The 20176-nt window shown below is 43.4% G+C and overlaps 1 protein-coding gene across 1 annotated transcript; it reads left to right on the top strand.

The window, feature by feature from the left end:
• Positions 1-118: 118 nt before the first annotated feature.
• Positions 119-17066, top strand: gan (gigaxonin). The gene is made up of 13 exons (XM_005937462.3): positions 119-278; positions 954-1177; positions 1301-1415; positions 1508-1858; positions 2094-2162; positions 4317-4468; positions 6984-7105; positions 7209-7321; positions 8277-8426; positions 9864-10000; positions 11416-11550; positions 12556-12665; positions 12754-17066. Exons 2-13 carry the CDS (start codon positions 993-995, stop codon positions 12924-12926), a joined length of 1812 nt encoding a protein of 603 aa, XP_005937524.1. The 5' UTR covers positions 119-278; positions 954-992; the 3' UTR covers positions 12927-17066.
• Positions 17067-20176: the final 3110 nt, after the last annotated feature.

Here is a 20176-nt window from a genome sequence, read left to right as displayed (position 1 = left end):
AGGTGGTTTCTTCTTTATTATGAAAGCTTTCAAAACATAGTGGCTTGAAATATAAATAGATATGTTCTCCGTTGTACGTTCTCCATTATCGTCACATATATTCGAGATGGATGTCATATTTACCACATTTTCCCAAGATTTGAATGTAGCACAACACATGCCTTGACGTCTACTTCCAAAATTTTCGTCCTGAGTGATCAGAGAGGGTGGATGAGTAATTCATGTAGTGTAGGTACGCCCTGTGCCCAGAAGAGAAAGGTGCATTTTTCAGTCTTAAGGTGAGATACTTAAATTTGTAATCAGTAAAAGGAAAGGATGACACCTCAGGTTTTGCATGCACTGTAAACAGTCCATGTCGGAACCCCATGTAAACATAGCTCCACAGTTTTCATTTACAAAAACATTTTGCTAAAATCATGTAACGATGTTACTTAAAAAAACGTTAATGGCGGCGTTGTCCTTCCTTTATCACGGGAAATCTTTATCGAGGAAATCTTTATCGACATGTCGGTTGTTTTGGTGCTATGCTAGCATTTACTGGCCAAACCTCATTTAGGAATATCAGTTCAAGTTTAGACTCGATACAGTCAAGATCGCTAACATATATAAATGTAAATCATTGGGTCCCATGGGTCCTCGGGTGTTTCCGTAATATTCGGCATTAAATTGATTCACTGAAAGCATATGTTTTCTACGTTTGGGTTTTGCTAACGCGGCCCGTTTACACTCGCTGTACTGGCAGAGGACTAGCCACTCCAGAGAAGTACTTTATTTAAAAAAAAAAAAAAAAGTTTCGCAATGAAGAGTTTATGTTGAGACTTTTGAAACTCGATTTTAAGAATGGACCACTTTTCTTTTACTTAGTGCCGTAAACTGTGCATTACTGTGATCGTATGTTCGACAACATTAGGTGGTACTGTTTGAAGAAGCTCAGTTTGACACTATGTTGGCAGGAGTGTGCTGTGCGTCCTCGGGCTGTCGCAAGCCTAGACATGCCCGACACTGCCTCCAATGAGCCCGGTTCGAAGGTTTCGGATCCACAACATTCCCAGAGACTTCTGAGAGTCCTTCGCACCTTTTGGCAGGAGCAAAGTTTCCACGATGCGCTGCTGGTGGTGGACGGAGAGGAGCTTCCTGTCCAGAAAAATATCCTGGCTGCTGCCAGCCCCTACATCAGGTCAGTCAGTCACAGCACAGATCGAACTGTTTGTAAACACCAGCCAGGGACAACAAAGGCGTGTCCAATTTTATTTAGTGGCAGTGCTATAGCTCAGATGATTCTTGCTTTACTTCCTGTTAGGACCAAGCTGAACTACAACCCTCCAAAGGAAGATGGGTCTACTTACAGAATCGAGCTGCAGGGGGTCTCTATGGCCATCATGAAACAAATCCTGGACTACATCTTCAGCGGTGAAGTGAGTGGGGATGCTTTAAAAAGCAGAGTGACCTGCTGATATCCTAATAGCGTGTGGCTTTCACTGACTGTTCATATGTACCTCACACACAGATCACCTTGAGAGAAGAGACCATCCAGGACATGGTGCAGGCATCCGACCTTCTCCTCATGACCGACCTCAAGTCAATGTGCTGCAAGTTCTTGGAGAGCTGCATCACTGCAGAGAACTGCATCGGTATCCGCCTCTTCTCTCTGCACTATTGCCTCTACCACGTGCACTACGTCGCCACAGAGTTCCTGCAAACGCACTTCCGTGACGTGGCGCTGACTGAGGAGTTCAGGGAGCTGCCACCGGACCGGCTCTGCGAGGTGCTGTCCATGGAGAAGCTGAATGTGGGCAACGAGAAGCATGTGCTGGAGGCCGTGGTGCGGTGGTTCGCACACGACCCGGATGATCGCAGGGTGGGTAGCACTGGAAAATGTTCTCTTTTTTTGCAGAGATACCTGCAGCATTCAGAGGCGAGTCTCATTGTCCAGCTTTAGTTTCATATCAACAAAATACTGATGAGTGGTTTTTCTTATTAAATTCTAAACTACCTAACTATAAACACTTTTCTTTTTTATGCATATAAAACTGTGAAGGGCTGGCTCAAACTGAATAAAAAAAAACAAACTGTTATCCCATCTGAATTTGCAGGTACGCATGAAGGAAGTGATGTCTGCCGTGTGGCTGCAGGGTTTGGATCTGAGCTACCTGAGAGAGCAGGTAAACAGTCTAAATACTTCTTACCAGCTGCTACTGGCAGGCACAGGGAGACCGTGTTTGGATGTGAATGTTACACTGAAAACTGTTGTGTCAATTAGAGCAGGGCGATATGGCCAAAAATATTTATCACGATATATATTTGAAAATTTGCGATAACGATATAACTGACGATATAATTGATGCGAGACAAAATACAACTCCACAACATTACTAGCGCAAAAAGACAACCTTCCATTTATTTTCACTTAAACAAGAAGCTGGTTTTTATGTACATTAAAGCTTTATAAAAATGTAACAGTGCAAATGCAAATTCCTTGCTGAAAGTTTAACCAAAAGGCATTTCCAGTAGAAATGGGCTGACATATCCTGAGCATAACCATGTATAATATCCACTGAAGTTAAAAAGAGGTGCTTTGCAACATTAAACTGCAGTGTGCAGTACGTATTTTTCGGACCATAAGGTGCACGGGATTATAAGGCACATTAAGCGAAACAAAGCAGTCAGATAAATCAAACTTTATTAAACTCATTCTTCTTGCTTCCTCCACTTCTGTACCATTGATTCATTAATGTTGAATTCTCTGGCAGCTGCTCTATTCCCATGTTGTTGCAGTATATTAATGACTAACCTCGTATTGTGGATGGATTATCTCAGTTGTTCTCCTGACTGAAGTTTGGTCCGTTTACAGCATCCTGCCATGCGATTGCATTTGTCTCTAACTAGCAGAAACCTTACACGTTAACTTTTATAAGTGGAAAAGTGTTAGTGTTCGTCCTCCAGCTTCACTGTTTATGTTATGCTAACATAGCTGTGTCGCTAGCGATCACGTAGCACATCATTATATACCAGCTAGCCCAACTTCAGTAACCCTACAAACGTCACTGCTGTTTAGTTTCCTGTCTTCATTTATGTTGGAAGTGATAGCAGAGCTGTACGTTTGAATTTTTTCAGAAATCTCTCAGTCAGAACATGCTAGCGAAACTAGCGAGCTAACTTCCGCTAGCTTCCTGCTAACTTCTAACTCCGTTAAATGTAATAAATTTTGTTTTCATGGATGCCTGGAAGTTAAACTTCATAGTTACACCTGGTAAAGCAGCAATGCTGATCGTTTTATTAAAGATGAAAGAATTTAGACAGTTTTTAACTCTCAGTGATGCTGCAGTGTTCGTTTGACCTGAAGATACGGAGTTTAGGACCCAGATTACTCCCAGATTTAAGAGCATCTTAGTCCGACAATAACGACGGCCGCTTGCATGTTCTGCAAAAAAATGTGCTTTGTGTGTATCTGACGGACAAACACCAAACCAGTTCCACATCACTGAAGTTGCACCATTTTTACAAACCAATTCTGGTTCATTGTTTCACTCAACAATCGGCCATGTGCGTATGAAAACAAAGGCACTGCGCATGCGCGTTTTACTCATATTCTATCGCGATATTTCATTTTCCTATCGTTGCCTAACATTATACCAGTATTACCGTGAACGGTATAATATGGCCCAGTCCTAGTGTCAATGTAAATGTATGTCATGAAAACTGTAACAAGAATCAGGAAGTTTATTCGATTTTATGAGCTAGGATTCTGATCCCAGCTTATTGTTTGGCTATAATGACAGCGTCACAGCTCAGGTTAAAGGCTGTAACAGCTGAAATGCAGGCTGAGGCTGCCTTTCTTCAACATTAAGTGTGAATACAATGAGTCTCTTTCTCCCCGTGTTAGCAAGGCTAACTGACAAATGAACCATGGTTTTAAATCTGAGAAAACATCAAATGGCAGCAGAGAATTTCAGAACAAAGTGGCTCCTGTTTTCAACATCTAACAACACTGAGCATTGATAACTGAGTATACTGATGAGTGCTGTGTGTGTAGTGGCTAAAACACACACACTTTGTCTCCTTCAGCCTCACCTGGTACATCTCCTCCACCTGCAGACATGGACAGTTTAGCTGTGTGTGAGCCAGTGATCCTCACACGCAGTCATTCACCATGAAAACTCTCCTGAAAAGCTTTTAGTGACATCCCAGTGCGGGAGGAACTGCTGATTACCACCTTTATGTGGGAAAGCTGTGGCTTACTCAGTCTGCTGTAAACATACAAATGCAATATAAGTTTTGAGCTAACCTCGCTGTGTGCTACCGTTGTATCCCATCAGGCCATGGGGGAGCCTCTGATGAGGGAGGTGATCAGAGAGTACTGTCAGCCGGTGCTGACGCAGGGTCAGCTGCAGGGGGAGGCTATGCTCGCTGCCTTCAAACCCAGAGGGTATTCTGAGTGTATCGTCATCGCCGGAGGTGAGGATCGCAAGTAAGTCGCACTCGCCAACTTTGTTTTGTTCTGTTTGGGCTTCATGCAAAGAAACAGAAGTTTATTTCATACATTTATTTTGGCTGCAAATACATTACCATTTATATGCTTTATTTATTGTACTGTATTCTTCAGTGTTGGCTGATGACATCAAAACTGAAGTAACCTTAACTAACCAGCCTTAACTCGAGTGTAAATTGTGTAATTTTGTGCCATTCTGGAAGAATGACTCACGTGAAATAACCATGACGGTATTTTTGCCTGTGACTATGAAATGTTGGTTCCATGTGTCACAGTGTTCAACAAAGATAGCCTGGGACAAAATTCCGACACAGTCAGAATGAATGGATGACCATTTCACAGCTACAACCTGCGTCTACTGAGCGAAGAAAGGAAAGGTGGGGGTGGGAGGTATATCAGCACTTGTTGGAAGGAAAAAAAAACCAGCTGACAGAGGGAAAAAAAGATTGAAGCAGTAAAACTGAGCTGAGCGCTGCAGCAGAAGCTTGTTTGTGTGCTGTGTCCTTCAGATGCTATCATGACTGACGCAGCATGGAAACAAAGCAGATAACGTAGACTTTGAGATTCAGTTATCACCTTTGAACTTTGAATGCCTCTGAAATCTCACAGTGTGCTTCACTCTGTCCTGCAACCAAACCATCTCAGCTGAGATTAGTTCAGGTCATGGTGGAGGTGCGGTGGGTTGATGCAGTGTTTTTGTTTAATTACGTAAAAGCTCAGATACTTAAGGAAGCTAATAAACCTGATAAGACAATTTTATTGTGACTTTTTTTCTTTTTTCCTAAAAAACCCTGATCTGTACGACATCAGTGCTACTGCAATGATTGATATGATGGCTGTATGAGTACAGACTCTGCGTGAGCGTTGATCAGAGTGAATGTGGGAATAAAAACTGTACAGATGTCTGCTTGATTTTGCATGCAGCGCTCTGCAGCGCCTACTAGAGGGAAGGAGTTGGAACAGGTTGTGTCCGGGGTGTGATGAGTGCGATGGCGTTGAAGGTGAAATAAACACTCCAGCTTCAAAAAGACTTTTCTGGCAGTTATTTCATGGTTCAGGCTTTGCAGGGTTAACCCCTCCTTAATATTTTGTGTGTGGCTCTATAGTGTACTGGTTAGCACATTCAAATGGTTGATGGTTCGATTCCATCTGCATCTGACACACGGCCCTTTGGGGTTGTGTCAGGAAGGGGATCTGATGTAAAACCTTCCCAAATCCAGCGTGAGGTTTAGGGAGATTTATATCTACTTGTATTTATATAAGTAGATATAAATACTTACTTTTTGTCTGGTTCCCTGAAAACTGTCAGAGATTTAATGAAAGTAAATACAGATTACTGTAACTTGTACAGGGAGAAGGAAATGATTTTCAGGCAATTCTTTTTTTCTAGTACTGGAGCTACAATTACTCTGCAACAGATCTTTCTGGCTTCAAACAAGAAGATCTAGTGTGTTCTCGTTAGTTATTTCTAAAGGCTTTGTCCTAAGCACCCATTTGAAAGCTATATTGTTTTGTAGTTTTCACTTTGTTGGCCTACTTTTAAGATTAGGCTTCAAACTTTCCTTTTTGCTAAAGCATATAGTTAGGGCTGGACCAGGTGACCCTGAATCCTCCCTTAGTTATGCTGCAATAGACGTAGGCTGCCGGGGGATTCCCATGATGCATTGAGTTTTTCCTTTCCAGTCACCTTTCTCACTCACTATGTATTAACAGACCTCTCTGCATTGAATCATATCTGTTATTAACCTCTGTCTCTCTTCCACAGCATGTCTTTATCCTGTCTTCCTTCTCTCACCCCAACCAATCACAGCAGATGGCCCCGCCCCTCCCTGACCCTGGGTGTGCCGGAGGTTTCTTCCTGTTAAAAGGGAGTTTTTCCTTCCCACTGTCGCCAAAGTGCTGCTCATAGGGGGTCATATGATTGTTGGGTTTTTCTCTGTATCTATGAAGCGCCTTGAGGCGACTTTTGTTGTGATTTGGCGCTATATAAATAAAATTGAATTGAACTTATGCAACACAATCAATTGTTTGCAGAGAAATCATACTTTGACTGTAGCTCAGGAAGTAGAGCAGGTCATCTACTGATCGGAAGGTTGGTGGTTCGATCCCTGGCTCCTCCAGTCTGCAAGATACTAACTAACAAGTTGCCAAGTTGCTCTCCAATGCATCCATCGGGGTATGAATGTGTGTGAATGTACTTAGAAAGCACTAAGTATAGAGAGAGTGCTTGTGAGAATGGGTGTGATTGGGTGAATGTGGCATGTTGTATAGAGCGCTTTGAGTACTCCAGTAGAGTAGAAAAGCGCTCCACAAGTATCAGTTCATTTACCATTTAAAAATATGCAGTCTGAACAGGTCTGAACAGGCAGCCTGTTCTCGGTCTCCTGTGTGCACTTGGTCTTCAGTAAAAGTACCGGGAAGGCCGACTCACATCCTGTCTGAACAGAGTGAGGGGAAAACCTTTTGTCTGATCTGATGCTTTCACTCTGTGCAGAACCAGGAAGCCGACAGCTGCGTCGCGCTGCATGTGTCCTCTGTATGACGCCAACAGGCAGGCTTGGATAGAGTTGGAGCCAATGAGTGTCGCCCGCCTCGGCCATGGGTTGGTTGCTGCCGGTCAGTGCAGTCCACCGCACCTACATGTCTGTAACAAAACGCTTTGTGTTCAGTAAAAGACATTAGCAGGTGTGTCATTAGCAAGGCTGTCTCTGTTGGTCAGGGGGGTTTCTGTTCGTGGTGGGTGGAACAGATGAACACAACGCAGTCCTGGCCACTGGAGAGAAATATGACCCCGACTCCAACACCTGGAGCCCGATTCCCCCAATGCTACAGGTAGGATCACGTTTCTGAAACAGTTACTCATGGAAACCCATAAACAGATAAACGGCAGAAGTAAACTCCTGTGTGAGTGTGCAGAAAAAGTGCAAAATAGGGATGCTGTATTAAAAACAGCAGAATGCAGTGTTTTGCAAATGTCATATGATACACTCTCTCCTTCTGCTCAGTGCTTTTCTGTCAGATAGACAATAAACATGTATGAAAACCATCATTCGTGCTACTTGGCTACATAAATATTCAGTATATACCAGACGTAGAGCAGATATGTTGCTGCCATATTGTTTTATATTTGACTTCATGGCCATCAGGTGTCAGCAGTGCTGCAAAAATTCCCTGACAGCTGAAGGGTTAAAGGCAGATGATACACAGAGCACACAATCGTTCTCCAGAAAAGTGATGTCATTCACTAATAAAAGTTTGCTGTCATTAGTAAGTTCCTGATATGAAGTAGCTGGCGGAAACATGCTGGACGGTGAAGTTAGGGGAAGGGCCCCGACAGAGCTCCACCAGCAGATCATCAGCTTATTAAAGCTGCTGCACCGAGATGAATTTGGCACAGGAGCACTGCACACAGTCTGAAAACAATATAATAAATAATACACTTCAAGCCAGTCATGGGGTCTGATCCCACTGCTGCGTTTGTGTTGACACAGACAAACAGCTGTGTGAAAAACTGACGTCACCAGCGGTACTCTTCGTGGCTTTGGTATGCTCTAATAGCGTATCTGATTTAAGCTCAAGTCCCCCTTTGCAAACAAACCGGGCCACAGATCGCCCAGCTGTGCCCAGTTGTGCTTTGCACTTATGAAACATCTGAACTTGGAACTCAGACGTGGGAACACCCAGAGACCCCAGGAGGGTGTTTGTTTGTGGCTGAGCGTACAGCTGAGCTTGGGGGATGTTGTTGGCGGTGGTGGTTGATTATATTAACATCCGCTGACGTTCTCAGGCTCGTCAGAACTTCGGTGTGGTGGAGCTGGATGGTCTGATCTATGTTCTTGGTGGAGAGAGTGAAGAGCTGGGGCTGATCACCGTCGAGGTGTTCGACCCCTACTTCAATACCTGGAAAATGCAGACCAGTATGACCATGATCCGCAAGGTAACACACACACACACACACACACACACACACACACGCACACCTCTACCTCGGGTATTCATATCATCTAATTGACATAATGCTTTCCCTAGCCCCTTACCCTAACCATATAAAACAAATGCCTAAACCTAACCATAACCTAACTGTAACCCTGAAAAATACCTTTAGATATATAAAATATCTAAATGGTATCAAATAAAATAAAAACAGACATTAAAATAAATAATTGACGTAAGTGTTGAACAATTAATTAAACATAAAATTAACATGACAGAAATGCCCCAAAAAAAAATGTTAAAAGTGCAGAAATTGCATAAATAGAAGCAGGACAAATACTAAATGTTGCGCAAGCAAAGGAATAAAGTAAATACAGAAACAAATAAGGGTCTAAGGTGCTGCCCATGTAACTGCCAGGCTCAGGTTCTACTGTGGATTTTTGCTGCGTGTCATCCCGCCATTAAAACGATCAAAATAACACCATGAAATAATCGTAGACCACTTGGTGGAAAAAATGTCTAAATGTGGGTTTGCTGAAGTGGTGCGACAGATCGAATCGATACTTTTAGTGAGTTGGGTCTGGGTTATCAGTAGTTAGTTTTTTAGCATTTCTACAGCTTTTCCATCTGAGCTCATCTGTTCTGCAGAACCGGAAGCTAACTGGCTGCTGAGTGTTAATGATGGGTGACAACGTCAGCAATTTGTCATCTTACACGAGAGTCTGAAACCACCAATCAGAGAGCTGCATGAGGTCAGCTTCTTGTTAAATTTGAAGGAAGGACCAGAAAAAGAGAACAGATGATGACAGTCTCAGATTTAGCTTGGATGGCTTGTGAATGTTTCCAGTAGCGTCAGCACTAGAATTCCCAGTACAATGCCCCTATCTATGTGTATTGGACTCAGTGTTTAGCTATTTTTGGAATAGGCTGGAATTTGACCCGTATTCCAGTTGGGAATGCTGTACCACCCGGAGCGCTTGGAACTACGGTTGTCGTCACTTGTGTACGCCAACGATTTATTGCTCAAGCTGGAATTCAACTCAAACTGATGGATGTCACTTTGATGACTGAATGTAAAACTCTGAGTAACAGGATTTGTCTATAAACTGTATATAAAAGATGACCTGCAGTTATGTCACGCAGCGATTCTGGACAAATTTATTTATATTTTTAAAGTGTGTGTTTGGGATTTGGTTTGGCAGCTGTATCCATACATGGGTTCAACACAAAGATCTCCTTCGATTCTCCTTAGATTAATGACTGGATGTTGGTGGTCTGTTATGACCCCGTCTTCAGCAGTAACTTCAGCAGAACAGCTCTCATTGTTCTGAAATGTTAAAAACAACATAAAATCAGTGACAGAAATATTTGCTTAGCTCGATGGCTGGACGACGCTTTGACCTCGTCTGATTTGTACGATCGTCTCCGTCTTCTCCTTCAGGTCGGCTGCTACGCCTCCATGAATAAGAAGGTCTACGCCATCGGTGGGGGCTCCTACGGGAAGCTGTTTGACTCTGTTGAATGCTTTGACCCCAAAACCCAGCAGTGGACGGGGCTGTGTCCTCTGAAAGAGAGAAGGTAAGCACAGCCTCTGCTGTCTGTGATCTTAAAACGTTAAAGTCGGTGTTTCCTCACAGTCCTGACGTTTTTGTTTTCTTTGCAGTCAGCTTGTTTTTTGGGGGGGGGGGGTTCTTTCACTGCATGCACACTTGCTGTGCAACACTTAACATTTAACTTCAGTGTTGTTGCTTTAATTTGGACTAGTTCATGTTGCACAACAGGAAATGAAACATAGCTCTATAAGTCACTGTCATTCTCCCCAATCTGGAAGTTTTATTTTCAGTTTGACTAACTTTATCTAACATCACAGCTTCACTGACTTGCTCAGCAAGTGTAGCTGTTGAGTCATATGGTGCAGTCAGAACATTCAACACTGTGGTTTTTATTGTGCGTTAGTTGTGTCACACCTTCTCTTTCGTATTGCTGAATCCACACCAAGCATGCTAGACCCGTCTGTGCTACTCATGTGGATTTCATCCATCCACAGGTTTTGGTTTCATTATGCGCTGTTATGAGGGTTTTTTTTCTTCTCTGTGGGCGTCTGCAGAATTTCCTTATTGGTTTTTCTGTACTTTTTAAGCACCGCTGCTGCAACTGCGCTTTTGCCCACAGTATGTTCAGAATCTGCTGAGGATGGAACCCTCTCACAGCCGTGGCATTGTACTGAAATTCAACTAAAAAATGCTAAAAGGAATAAATTAAATAAATGTATTTCAAGAGCTGGACCAGGCCTCTGCAATATGACCCATGAGTTTACGGATTTTGGATCCTCAAACTTTTACCTGCCACCATTTGGTTCCAGAAATGATTCTATGTAAGACAAAATGACATAAATATTTATTCATCCCAAAGTTGAGTGAGGGTCGAGTAATAAGCTGTCACTTAATGATAGCAAGCTGCTCGAGGCAAGCCAGGTTATTTGTCTCATTAAAAATGCTCCAAAAGGCAGCGATGGCACGAACCCAGTGTCACTGCGCTGAAACCACATTGGTCTGCCACCTTCCTCAGAACGTCAGTAAAGTTAACCACTGAATAAGTTCTGTAGTTAAAAACAGACGACCATAAATCCTCGAGTTGTGGAGAGAAGCAGTGTTTCTGTATTCTTGAACAGAGGTCCTCGAGGCTTCACGGGGTGTACGTGGTCACATGCATCCTTTTTATAGCGTTAATTATTCAATTCAGATCAATTCAGTTTTATTTATATAGTGAAATATCAGCGCTTTGCGTTTGTAAAGTAAAGACCAGCAATAAGATGACGCTCTGAGCCGGCACTTGGTGAGAGTGGGAAGGAAAAACTCCCATTTAAGGGAAGAGATCTCTCCCGTGTGACCCTAATTTACTCGTTACTTATTATCTTTAAATGAATTGTTAAACTCATTGCATAGCGAGGAGCCCGCTTTACTGTCAACCCTCAAAATGTCTGTGCTGCTCAGGTTTGGCTCGGTGGCGTGCGGCGTCGGTCAGGAGCTTTACGTGTTCGGTGGAGTCAGAAGCCAAGAGAACGACAACCCCGAGCAAAGACAAATGACGACCTGCAAGTCTGAGTTCTACCATGACGAGATGAGGAGGTGAGTCGTTAAACGTTAAAACCACAGACGCAGCCACAGTGACGTAAACTGTGCTGCCGCAATAAAGTGCTGTCATATTTCAGCGCTTTCCCAAATGCTGTTTAAACAGGGCAAGGAATTTTTAACAGTTTTATTTTGAATGCTTCCGTTATTTAATTTGCACACAGAACTGAAAAGATTTCACAGAATTCAACGATCCGCTTTCGCCCTTCTCATTCTCCGCCATGTGCGTATGAAAACAAAGGCACTTGCGTGTTTTACCCATATTCTGTCGCCATATTTCATTTTCTAATCGTTGCCCAACATTATAGCGGTGTTACCGTGAACGGTATGATATGGCCCAGCCCTAGTTCTGTTGACCCCACAGATTTCTGATCGGGTCTTTGTGTGAGTCAATAACGTTCCCTTGTTGAGTCAGAAGACAAAACAATGACCCAGACCCAGTTTTCTTTCAAAATCTTCACGTCTTTCCTTCCGTCTTGAGTCCACCTTGATGAAATCCCCACTTCCACTGAAGCATCCCCACAGCATAATACTCCCACTACCGTGTTTCACTATGGGGACAGTGTTCTTTGTTCTTTGGCCTCTCCCTTTGGCTCTAGTTTCATCTCATCATCGTGCTTAATCGTTCTCCAGGTTGTCTTCAGCGCACTTCGTTCTGGTTTGAAGGCGTCTCTTCTGTTTTTCTTGCAGTCTATTCCTGTCCAGGAAACGCTGTGATAACTTTATATATCCATTTCCTGCTTTGTGAGCATCAATAATTATTTTCCTCAAGTCTAAATTGATTTCTTTTATTTTTGGCATCATGCTTTCTCCAGTGACAGCTGAAAGTCTTGTTGAAGCTTTTATTTTGTGTGTATTTGGACGATAGCGCTCCATTTGAACCTCACTTTTTAAACTTGCAGCACATCGTTGCACAGATGAGCAGAGCTGACGTTACAGTTTGCACGTGTGGCTAATCTTACGATTGCATTATTAAAAGAAAAGAAACACGTTCTGCTGCAGGTGGATGTTCCTGGATGACCAGAACCTGTGCATCCAGACCAGCTCCTCCTTCGTCTACGGCGCCGTGCCCATTGGAGCCAGTATCTACGTGGTGGGGGACCTGGACACAGGTCAGTGAAAACATTAAATACAGCTCTGCTGGGCTTTCAGGATGTTCAGTGTTTGATCCTGTTACCCTCTCGCTTCCTTTGGTTGCAGGCACAAACTTTGACTACATCCGGGAGTTCCGGCGCACCACCGGGACGTGGCATCGCACCAAGCAGATGTTACCCAGCGACCTTTCCAAAACGGCCTGTGCCAACTTGCGCATCGCCAATTGTCGACTGTTCCGCCTTCAGCTGAGTCAGGGCATGTTCCGGATCAGAATCTGAGCCGAGACGGCAGCCGGCAGCTCTGTCCCGGCTCCATGTGTCTCCACTTTTGCACACTGGTACGCTCTATCTGCTGTAGGTCTGAGTTCATATACAAACACTAAAGCGCTGTAGTCGCTACGCTTTGAAGATCTCGACTCCAGTCATTGGTTTATACTCACGACCCTTTTGATGTATATTTATTGTTGACCAAATGGGATAGACTTTAATCTGAACACATTTTTAGCTTTATGGGTCTTATGACATTTTTCTTATCTAAATCTATTTTCTTTGAAGTGTGGGGTCCTTTTTTTACAACTTTCTTTTAAAGGACATTGCTCATTTTGAATGCTTTCTGGTTCTCGGTTACTTGGCGAGGGATTCATTATACACCAGTCACTACCCCTTTATTACACTAGAAATCATGCGGCACCGTTTTTGCAGAGGCAGCGAGGCCCGCTGTGGTGCCGCTTTATTAAAGGATCACTCTAGATCATTTCAAGGCTGCAAATATCCCATTATTATCACCGTTATGACGTTCCAGTTCATGATAACTTTGCACACGTCACCTTGTGGTAGAGATACGAGGGAAGGATGAGTCACACATGAAAGCAAAGTGAAAAGTTGCAGCAGGAATCAGCTGCCTTTTTGGTAAACGCATTAGACACTTGCCAGCTGACTCAGTCACATGCATATTAAGCCTCACACGCTGGTTTGTTTTACGTGTGTGTGGATGGATAATGTTCTGTTTGGCATGTCACAGCAAAAACTGTGACCAGCACAGTTTGACAGTTTAGAAGAAGGAAGTAAAATGATTTTGTACAGGAAGCTGTAGGAGCACAGTTCTGAATCCACAACCAAAGATTTCACAAATGTCTCTTAAACTCCAGGAAACTGTCGACGTTACTGGAGGCCCTCGCAGTGCGGTTGTGTCCTTTAAAAACTATGGCGTGCAGCTCAGACGGTGTAGAAAAGCCACGTGGAATTCTCCAAACTATGCACGAACACGGGTGACTTGCTTTTGGCGACGGCACCTGATTTCCACATATTCACAGAAACGTTCCCACGGGCTGATTTCAGCGTTTGCTTCTTGGAGCACAAACTCTTTAAAGGATTATCACTTTTTATCTGAGTTGGTCCGGGCCGGTCCATTCTAAAACAGAGCACGTTACCCTGGTGATTTACTGGATGTGCTGCAGCTTTGCTGACCTCTGACCTGGCTTTACAGTCAGGACAGTTTTGGCATCTCTTGACCCCGTTTGTTCTGTGCGAGTTACAGCTGCTGGTGTCTGTCCTGCACTCAGCGGCTGCGCTTACAAAATGCCCCGTTCATGCAGCGCAGTGTGCGTTAGGGCCGATCGCCCCGGGCCAAAACACAACTCTTTCAATTTGAAGCGACGCGAGAATGTCAGGTTTTAAAGACTTGCGCAAAAACTTGCATTAGACTGCAGTTGGAATCACCTCTGTTTTATTTTGTAAGCTTATTATTTATCATAACATAAATATTTAATACTTCAACACCATAAATATAGCAACAGCATCAGTTCAAGCGGTAATTTGGTATAAACTGATATGTTGCAGCTGGTCGCCTTTATTTGCTGCACTGTTACTGGTTGGTTTGCTACACAAGCATTTGCAGCTCACCTCACAAAAACACTCCTGGTTTTTTTTATTGTTATTTATTCCAAAATATATGCAAAATGTCATCTCTTTTTTGTTTTTGTTTGTTTTTTTGCTCTCTATTATTACCAAGCAGCAACCTCCAGGGCTGGAAAATGAAGCCAGTCCATCAGTATTACGAGCTGTGGTCTGAGGAGCTTGGAAGACTGAACAAGCTTCTTGGATGAGAGGTGAAACAGCTTCAGGAAACTTAAAGAAGTCCAAGCTCCTCAGACTACCGTGACCTGCATGACTGAGAACCTACACAGACATTAAGATCTGTGGTTCCTCGGATCAGTTTCTGTCAGTATCCAGACTCGCAGGTTAAACTGTCCCCATGCACAGCAGAAATAAATACGTTTACAGCCTCCTACAAAAAGACAGTTTCTGTTTTCTATACAGGCGCGACTTCTCTGGCCCCCACACAGACCGACCTACCTGCTAGCTGTCTGCAAGGCTCCCCTCACCTGGAGCGGTCATGTTCCATGAATTGAAGCCGGACCTCTCGATGGAGGTTGCGGTGCCCATATCTAGACGTTCAGTTGCCATTTATTTGCTCTCCATGTTACAAAAGTCTCCAGAGACTGGGGGGAACGCTCTAGTCACCTTCGTTAACACCTCTACACGTTTTTCTAATAATAAATTGTCAAACACAAGAGTTGATTGCTTCAATATGACAGTGATTCCAAGGGCCTAAATATTACATTTCGATAATGATCAACTATATGTAACAGTTGGCTAAAAATAGTTATTGGCTCAACAATAACGGATTAAATATCGAAATAATTTGCTACAAAATAATAAATAATGCACCTTCTGTCAATTCAAAGGGTTTACGTGTGAGGACGTCATAAAAATCACATTAAAAGGATTTAAACAGCCGCAGATGAACAACCACACAGGGCACATTACATCGTGACATTATTTAACTAAATCTAAGCCAAAAAGCAGAAGCAGTGTGTGAAATCCTAAAGACGCCGTGATTCAGCAGCTTCTAGAACCACCTTTATGTCCCACCGCAACACCTCCGTCCGGCTGAGGTCTGGACTTTGATTGAATCTCCTTTCTGTGGCTGTAAAACAAGACCAAATCTTTATATGTAGAATTTTTGGACTTCAAATTGTGAAAAGTGAGAATGAAAATTTCCAAGAGAGACCTGCACAAAGGTTACAACAACTACGACACATAAGAAGTAAAAAACAAATACAATATTCCACACAGACAAGTGAGCAACAGCAGATCATTAAGAGCTACATTAAAAACAGTCACATTTCTGACAATGTCAGCTCTTTCTGTAGATTATTCCAGATTAAACGGGAATAATGCCTTTTTTCTCCGCTCTGTCCTGATTCTCAGGACGATCCTTTGTATGACGCTGTGAGAGCGAACGCTCTATTGGTTGTGGCTTTTGCACATATAAACACACAAATAAGAGGAAACCAGCACAGGCAGAGTCTGACCTCACAACCCAGCTGATGTCTTTCCTCCTTGGTATTGTGTTAACAGACCAGCAAACTGCCAAAGTTTGCACACTTGCAGATGATCAGTTAATCGAGTGCATCTGACTCTCAGTACCAGGCTGCTCGACCGCTTATTTCCCATGGAAGCAGTGAGGCTGCATCTAGTGTTTCACACGCTGCTTCTGCCTCAGGGTTTATTTTCGGTGAAAGAAACAACGACTCATTGTCACAGCGTCGTGTATTGTAGTTTATCAGAGTTGGATTTATCAAATTTTAGGACCCGATAAGGAGCAAATGACTTTTATCTCCTGATATTTAAAACTTAAGAAGTGATACAGGGTGCGCTTTCTCGTTACCATGACTAATTGCAAAATCGCTAAAAGAAATGGCAGGAAATGTGCAAACCTAAACACAGCTGGTGCAACAGGCTGTGAGGCACACAGACGAATATGAAGCAACAACTACAATGAAACGGTTTGTGTTTTGTGCTGTAAACGGATTGTTGACATCAGTGGTGTTAAAGAAGACCCATTTACGTCGACCCGGACATAAATGGGTCTGTTGTGGCCGCGTTTCTGCCTGTATAGATGTGAGGAAAGACGGAGCTGACAGAGGTTTTTAAACCGTCTGATTTTCATCATCTGACACATTTGTTTTGTTTTTTCACACTATCTGAAATGAATAAAATGGCCATAATTGGACAGAAAGCTCTGATAAGACAGCCCAGCTGTAACATTCCAGGGTGTCTTAACATTTAAAGTAAGTCATATGGTTTCCAAGCTGCTCCGTGTACGAAACAGCACTTGCTCTCATGTGTTCGCACCTCATGACTGTCTTTGTTGTGATGTGCTGGGAAACATTATAAGGGAAAATAATGGCCGTCTAACCTGAAAATAACCAAAGCTGTGTTGTGAAAGAAAGAGGGAGTCTTGTTTCACTTTGTACTTTTGTAACTGGTGCATGAGGAAGTTTTGTAAGATGTTTCCCATGAGTGTCGTTCATTTACGTCAGAGGAATTAAAACTGTTGGTGGTCAAGCTGTATGTTTTTGTCTCATTTGCTTCTCTATTTTATTTCAGCCTCCAGAGAGAGCGACATGCTTAGTCACTTTCCTGCTGCTCATTTTGTATCATGCAAAGAGATGCTGAAAGCTCCTTAATAACACCTTCTATTGTTTAGGTTGACTGCATTGCTCAATAGCACATTCGGAGTATTTGCATTGGTGTTATAAGGCTGGTGTTTTTTCCTGTTCTGCATCCGATCTGTGCCTGACCAAGTTTTCTTACTCGAGATGTACGCGATGCACTAAAGTTCATTTCTAAAACACAGACGTGTGCGACGTGCTCGAATTTGCACAAAGTTGTCCACATTCCGTTCGTGAGGGTTCTCAGTACAAACAAGCACCAAGGAGGACGGGAGGGTGAATCATGCCTGTAAATGTGCTGATTCAGCTGAGAAATGCTGGGAAATATTATTTGAAAGCAGCACAGAGAATCTGCAGAGCCTCGCTGCTTTGCTTACCAGCATTCTGTTCAGTTGCTACTCGGGGAAGCTCTCTGTCGGCAGCTCCGCTCAGAATCGCAGCCAAAGAGCGGAAGGTCTCATAATGTGGATGCTGCACCAAGAGCTGAGCATGAAAGCGAAGCTGTTGATTTACTGCTTGACCGATGGCCACGAGCTGTGATTAATGACCGAAGAAGATCGTGGGTAAAAGTGTTGGAAATGAGCTCAAAGTAGGCCCGCTACATCTGACCGCGATGCCTTCACGGGCACCTACAAGGTGAGCTGTTTCAGGCATGTCCACCTGGGAGGAGACCCCTGGGTAGACCAGGACACACTGGGGGGCTCGTGCCTCTTGGGGATGGCCTGGTGTCCCCCAAGAAGAGCTGGAGGAAGTGGCTGAGGAGAGGCAGGTTTGGTATCTCTGCTTAGACTGCTGCCTCCACAACTTACACCTGGATGCTAATGAAGGTAGAAGTTGATGCACAAAAATATGCAGGAAATGACATGTGTGACCTTAGAGCCTCTGTTTAATGTGCTTCAGCAAAACCTACACGCAACTGCATTTTATAGTAAACTCCCCAACTTTACATTGTTATTTATCTTCAGGCCACTGAATCTCAACTATCGGTACCTGCAGGGCTAGTTTAATTTAGGAGGGTAAAAACTACATTTTCATTGTTTTGTTTTGTTTTTTTACTTTTTCACAATCTGTAATGACTGTGAATTTCCAGAGAAATGGGATAGTCTTACATGGCCAAGTGAGTAACCTGATCTCAACCCAGTAAGAACATCTTTGTCAGGCATTGGGGAAAAAACGATCCTGAATGCAGTGAGAGCACAGAATGGCTGTAATTCCTGAAACAGTTCATGCGATTTCAGTGGAAACGGTCGTCAGATATTGTTTGAATTGATTTGATATACCTTTATTAGTCCCAGAAGGGGAAGTTTTTTCCAATAAGACCACAGATAACGCTGCCTGTTATAACTCGTCTCCTGAACAACACTCACCGGAGGGCCCGAGGTGTCGCAACAGGATGAGCTTTCCTTTTGAGGCACTGTTGGCAGTATGGTAGGGGTGGGGTCTCTACGAGAAAGGTGGGATGACCCAGCGGAAGCATGTGTAAACCTCAGAGGTGATACTCAGGTAGGCGTTGTGGTTTGGGACCTTTGGGAAGAGATTTTAAGCTCCTGCTCTCTCTTTTAACAGCCTTTCTCCTTCATAAGGACTCACTTGTTGCTTTGTTAGGTACACCATGCAATTATCTAATCAGCCAATCACATGGCAACAGCTCGTATTTCAAGATTAAACCTCCTATCAGAATAGAGAAGTAATCTCAGTGACTCTTAACCTGACATGATTGTTGGTGCTAGATGGGCTGAGTGGTTCAGAAACTGCTGATCTAATTAATCATGTGTAGAGTTACCTGAGAATAATCTGAGAAATATACAGTGAGCGATAATTCTGGGTGAAAACCCTGCAAAATGCCCACTCGGGGTATGAACAGACCCCACTATGGCCCAGTACAGGTGTGAAATCTGTTTAGTGTGGACAGCCCACACTAAACGGAGAGAGGCCCACAGTGAGGGCCCTTGGCGTACCCACAGTATGCCCACATATGAGCTGCCCTACATTTTGAACAGGTACGGAGGCCCAGACAAGATAACCCACACACAGCACAACTGTGGTTCAGATTAGTGGGGATATTTTCTTGGCATGCTTTGGGCCCCTCAGAAATAAATGAGCATAATTTAAATGCAGCAGCATGCCTGAGTATTATTGCTCACCGTGTCAGCCCCTTTATGACCACACTGTACCCATCTTCTGATGGGTGCGTCCAGCACACAGCGTCACAAAGCTCAAAGCATCTCAAAACTGGTTTCTTGAACCAGTTCTCTGCACTCCAATGGCCTCCACAGTCACCAGATCTCAAACTAGCGCAGCGCCTTTGGGATGTGGTGGAACGTGAGATTCCCGTCGTGGATGTGCAGCCGACAAATCTACAGCAACTGTGCGATGCCGTCACGTCAACACGGACCAGAATCTCTGAGGATTCACCACCTTGAATCTGTGCTGTGAAGAAGGGCGTCCAGCCTGGCAGTAGCAATGTGTTCCTAATAAAGTATCTGTGGAGTGCATGTTCCAATCCTAATAAGGTTTTCTCATGTCCAAAACTTTTTTTTTGTTCCCTGTGTATATATGAAGATGTGATCCCCCTTTGAAGTGTTTGAGGGATGAAAAAATGGTTATTTCCCACATTTGCACAGCCTATAGCTTGTTCAGTAAAATCAAACTTATGTCAGCAGAGTTTAAACGCTGTCTGAACCTTTGCTCTCACTGACACTTACATGTTTGTAAAAACACAGAAGCGACTGGTGTCGCTTTGTCTGTAATAACTTTCTGTCTCTTTGTGGTTTTTTGTAGCTCCTTTTAGTATCTTTGTGTCTCTTTGTGGTCACATTGCATCTCTGTGGGGTCGTTTTCTCTTTTGTCTTTGTTGTTATTTTAACTTTATGTTTTTTATGTGTCTGTTTGCATCATATTGCATCTCGATAGGCTGATGTTTTCTCTTTAAATTCCATCTATTTGTATTTCTGAATGCTGAAACTGAGTTCTGTCACTGTCCAGTAACAAATGCGTAGTTACTCTTAC

The sequence above is a fragment of the Haplochromis burtoni genome, unplaced genomic scaffold (genome assembly GCF_018398535.1).
Source record: "Haplochromis burtoni strain Fernald_Lab_line unplaced genomic scaffold, NCSU_Asbu1 Contig_229, whole genome shotgun sequence".
NCBI classification, from domain to species: domain Eukaryota; kingdom Metazoa; phylum Chordata; class Actinopteri; order Cichliformes; family Cichlidae; genus Haplochromis; species Haplochromis burtoni.
The sequence above is the reverse complement of the archived record's forward strand: the minus strand, read 5'-3'. Positions and strand labels throughout refer to the sequence as shown.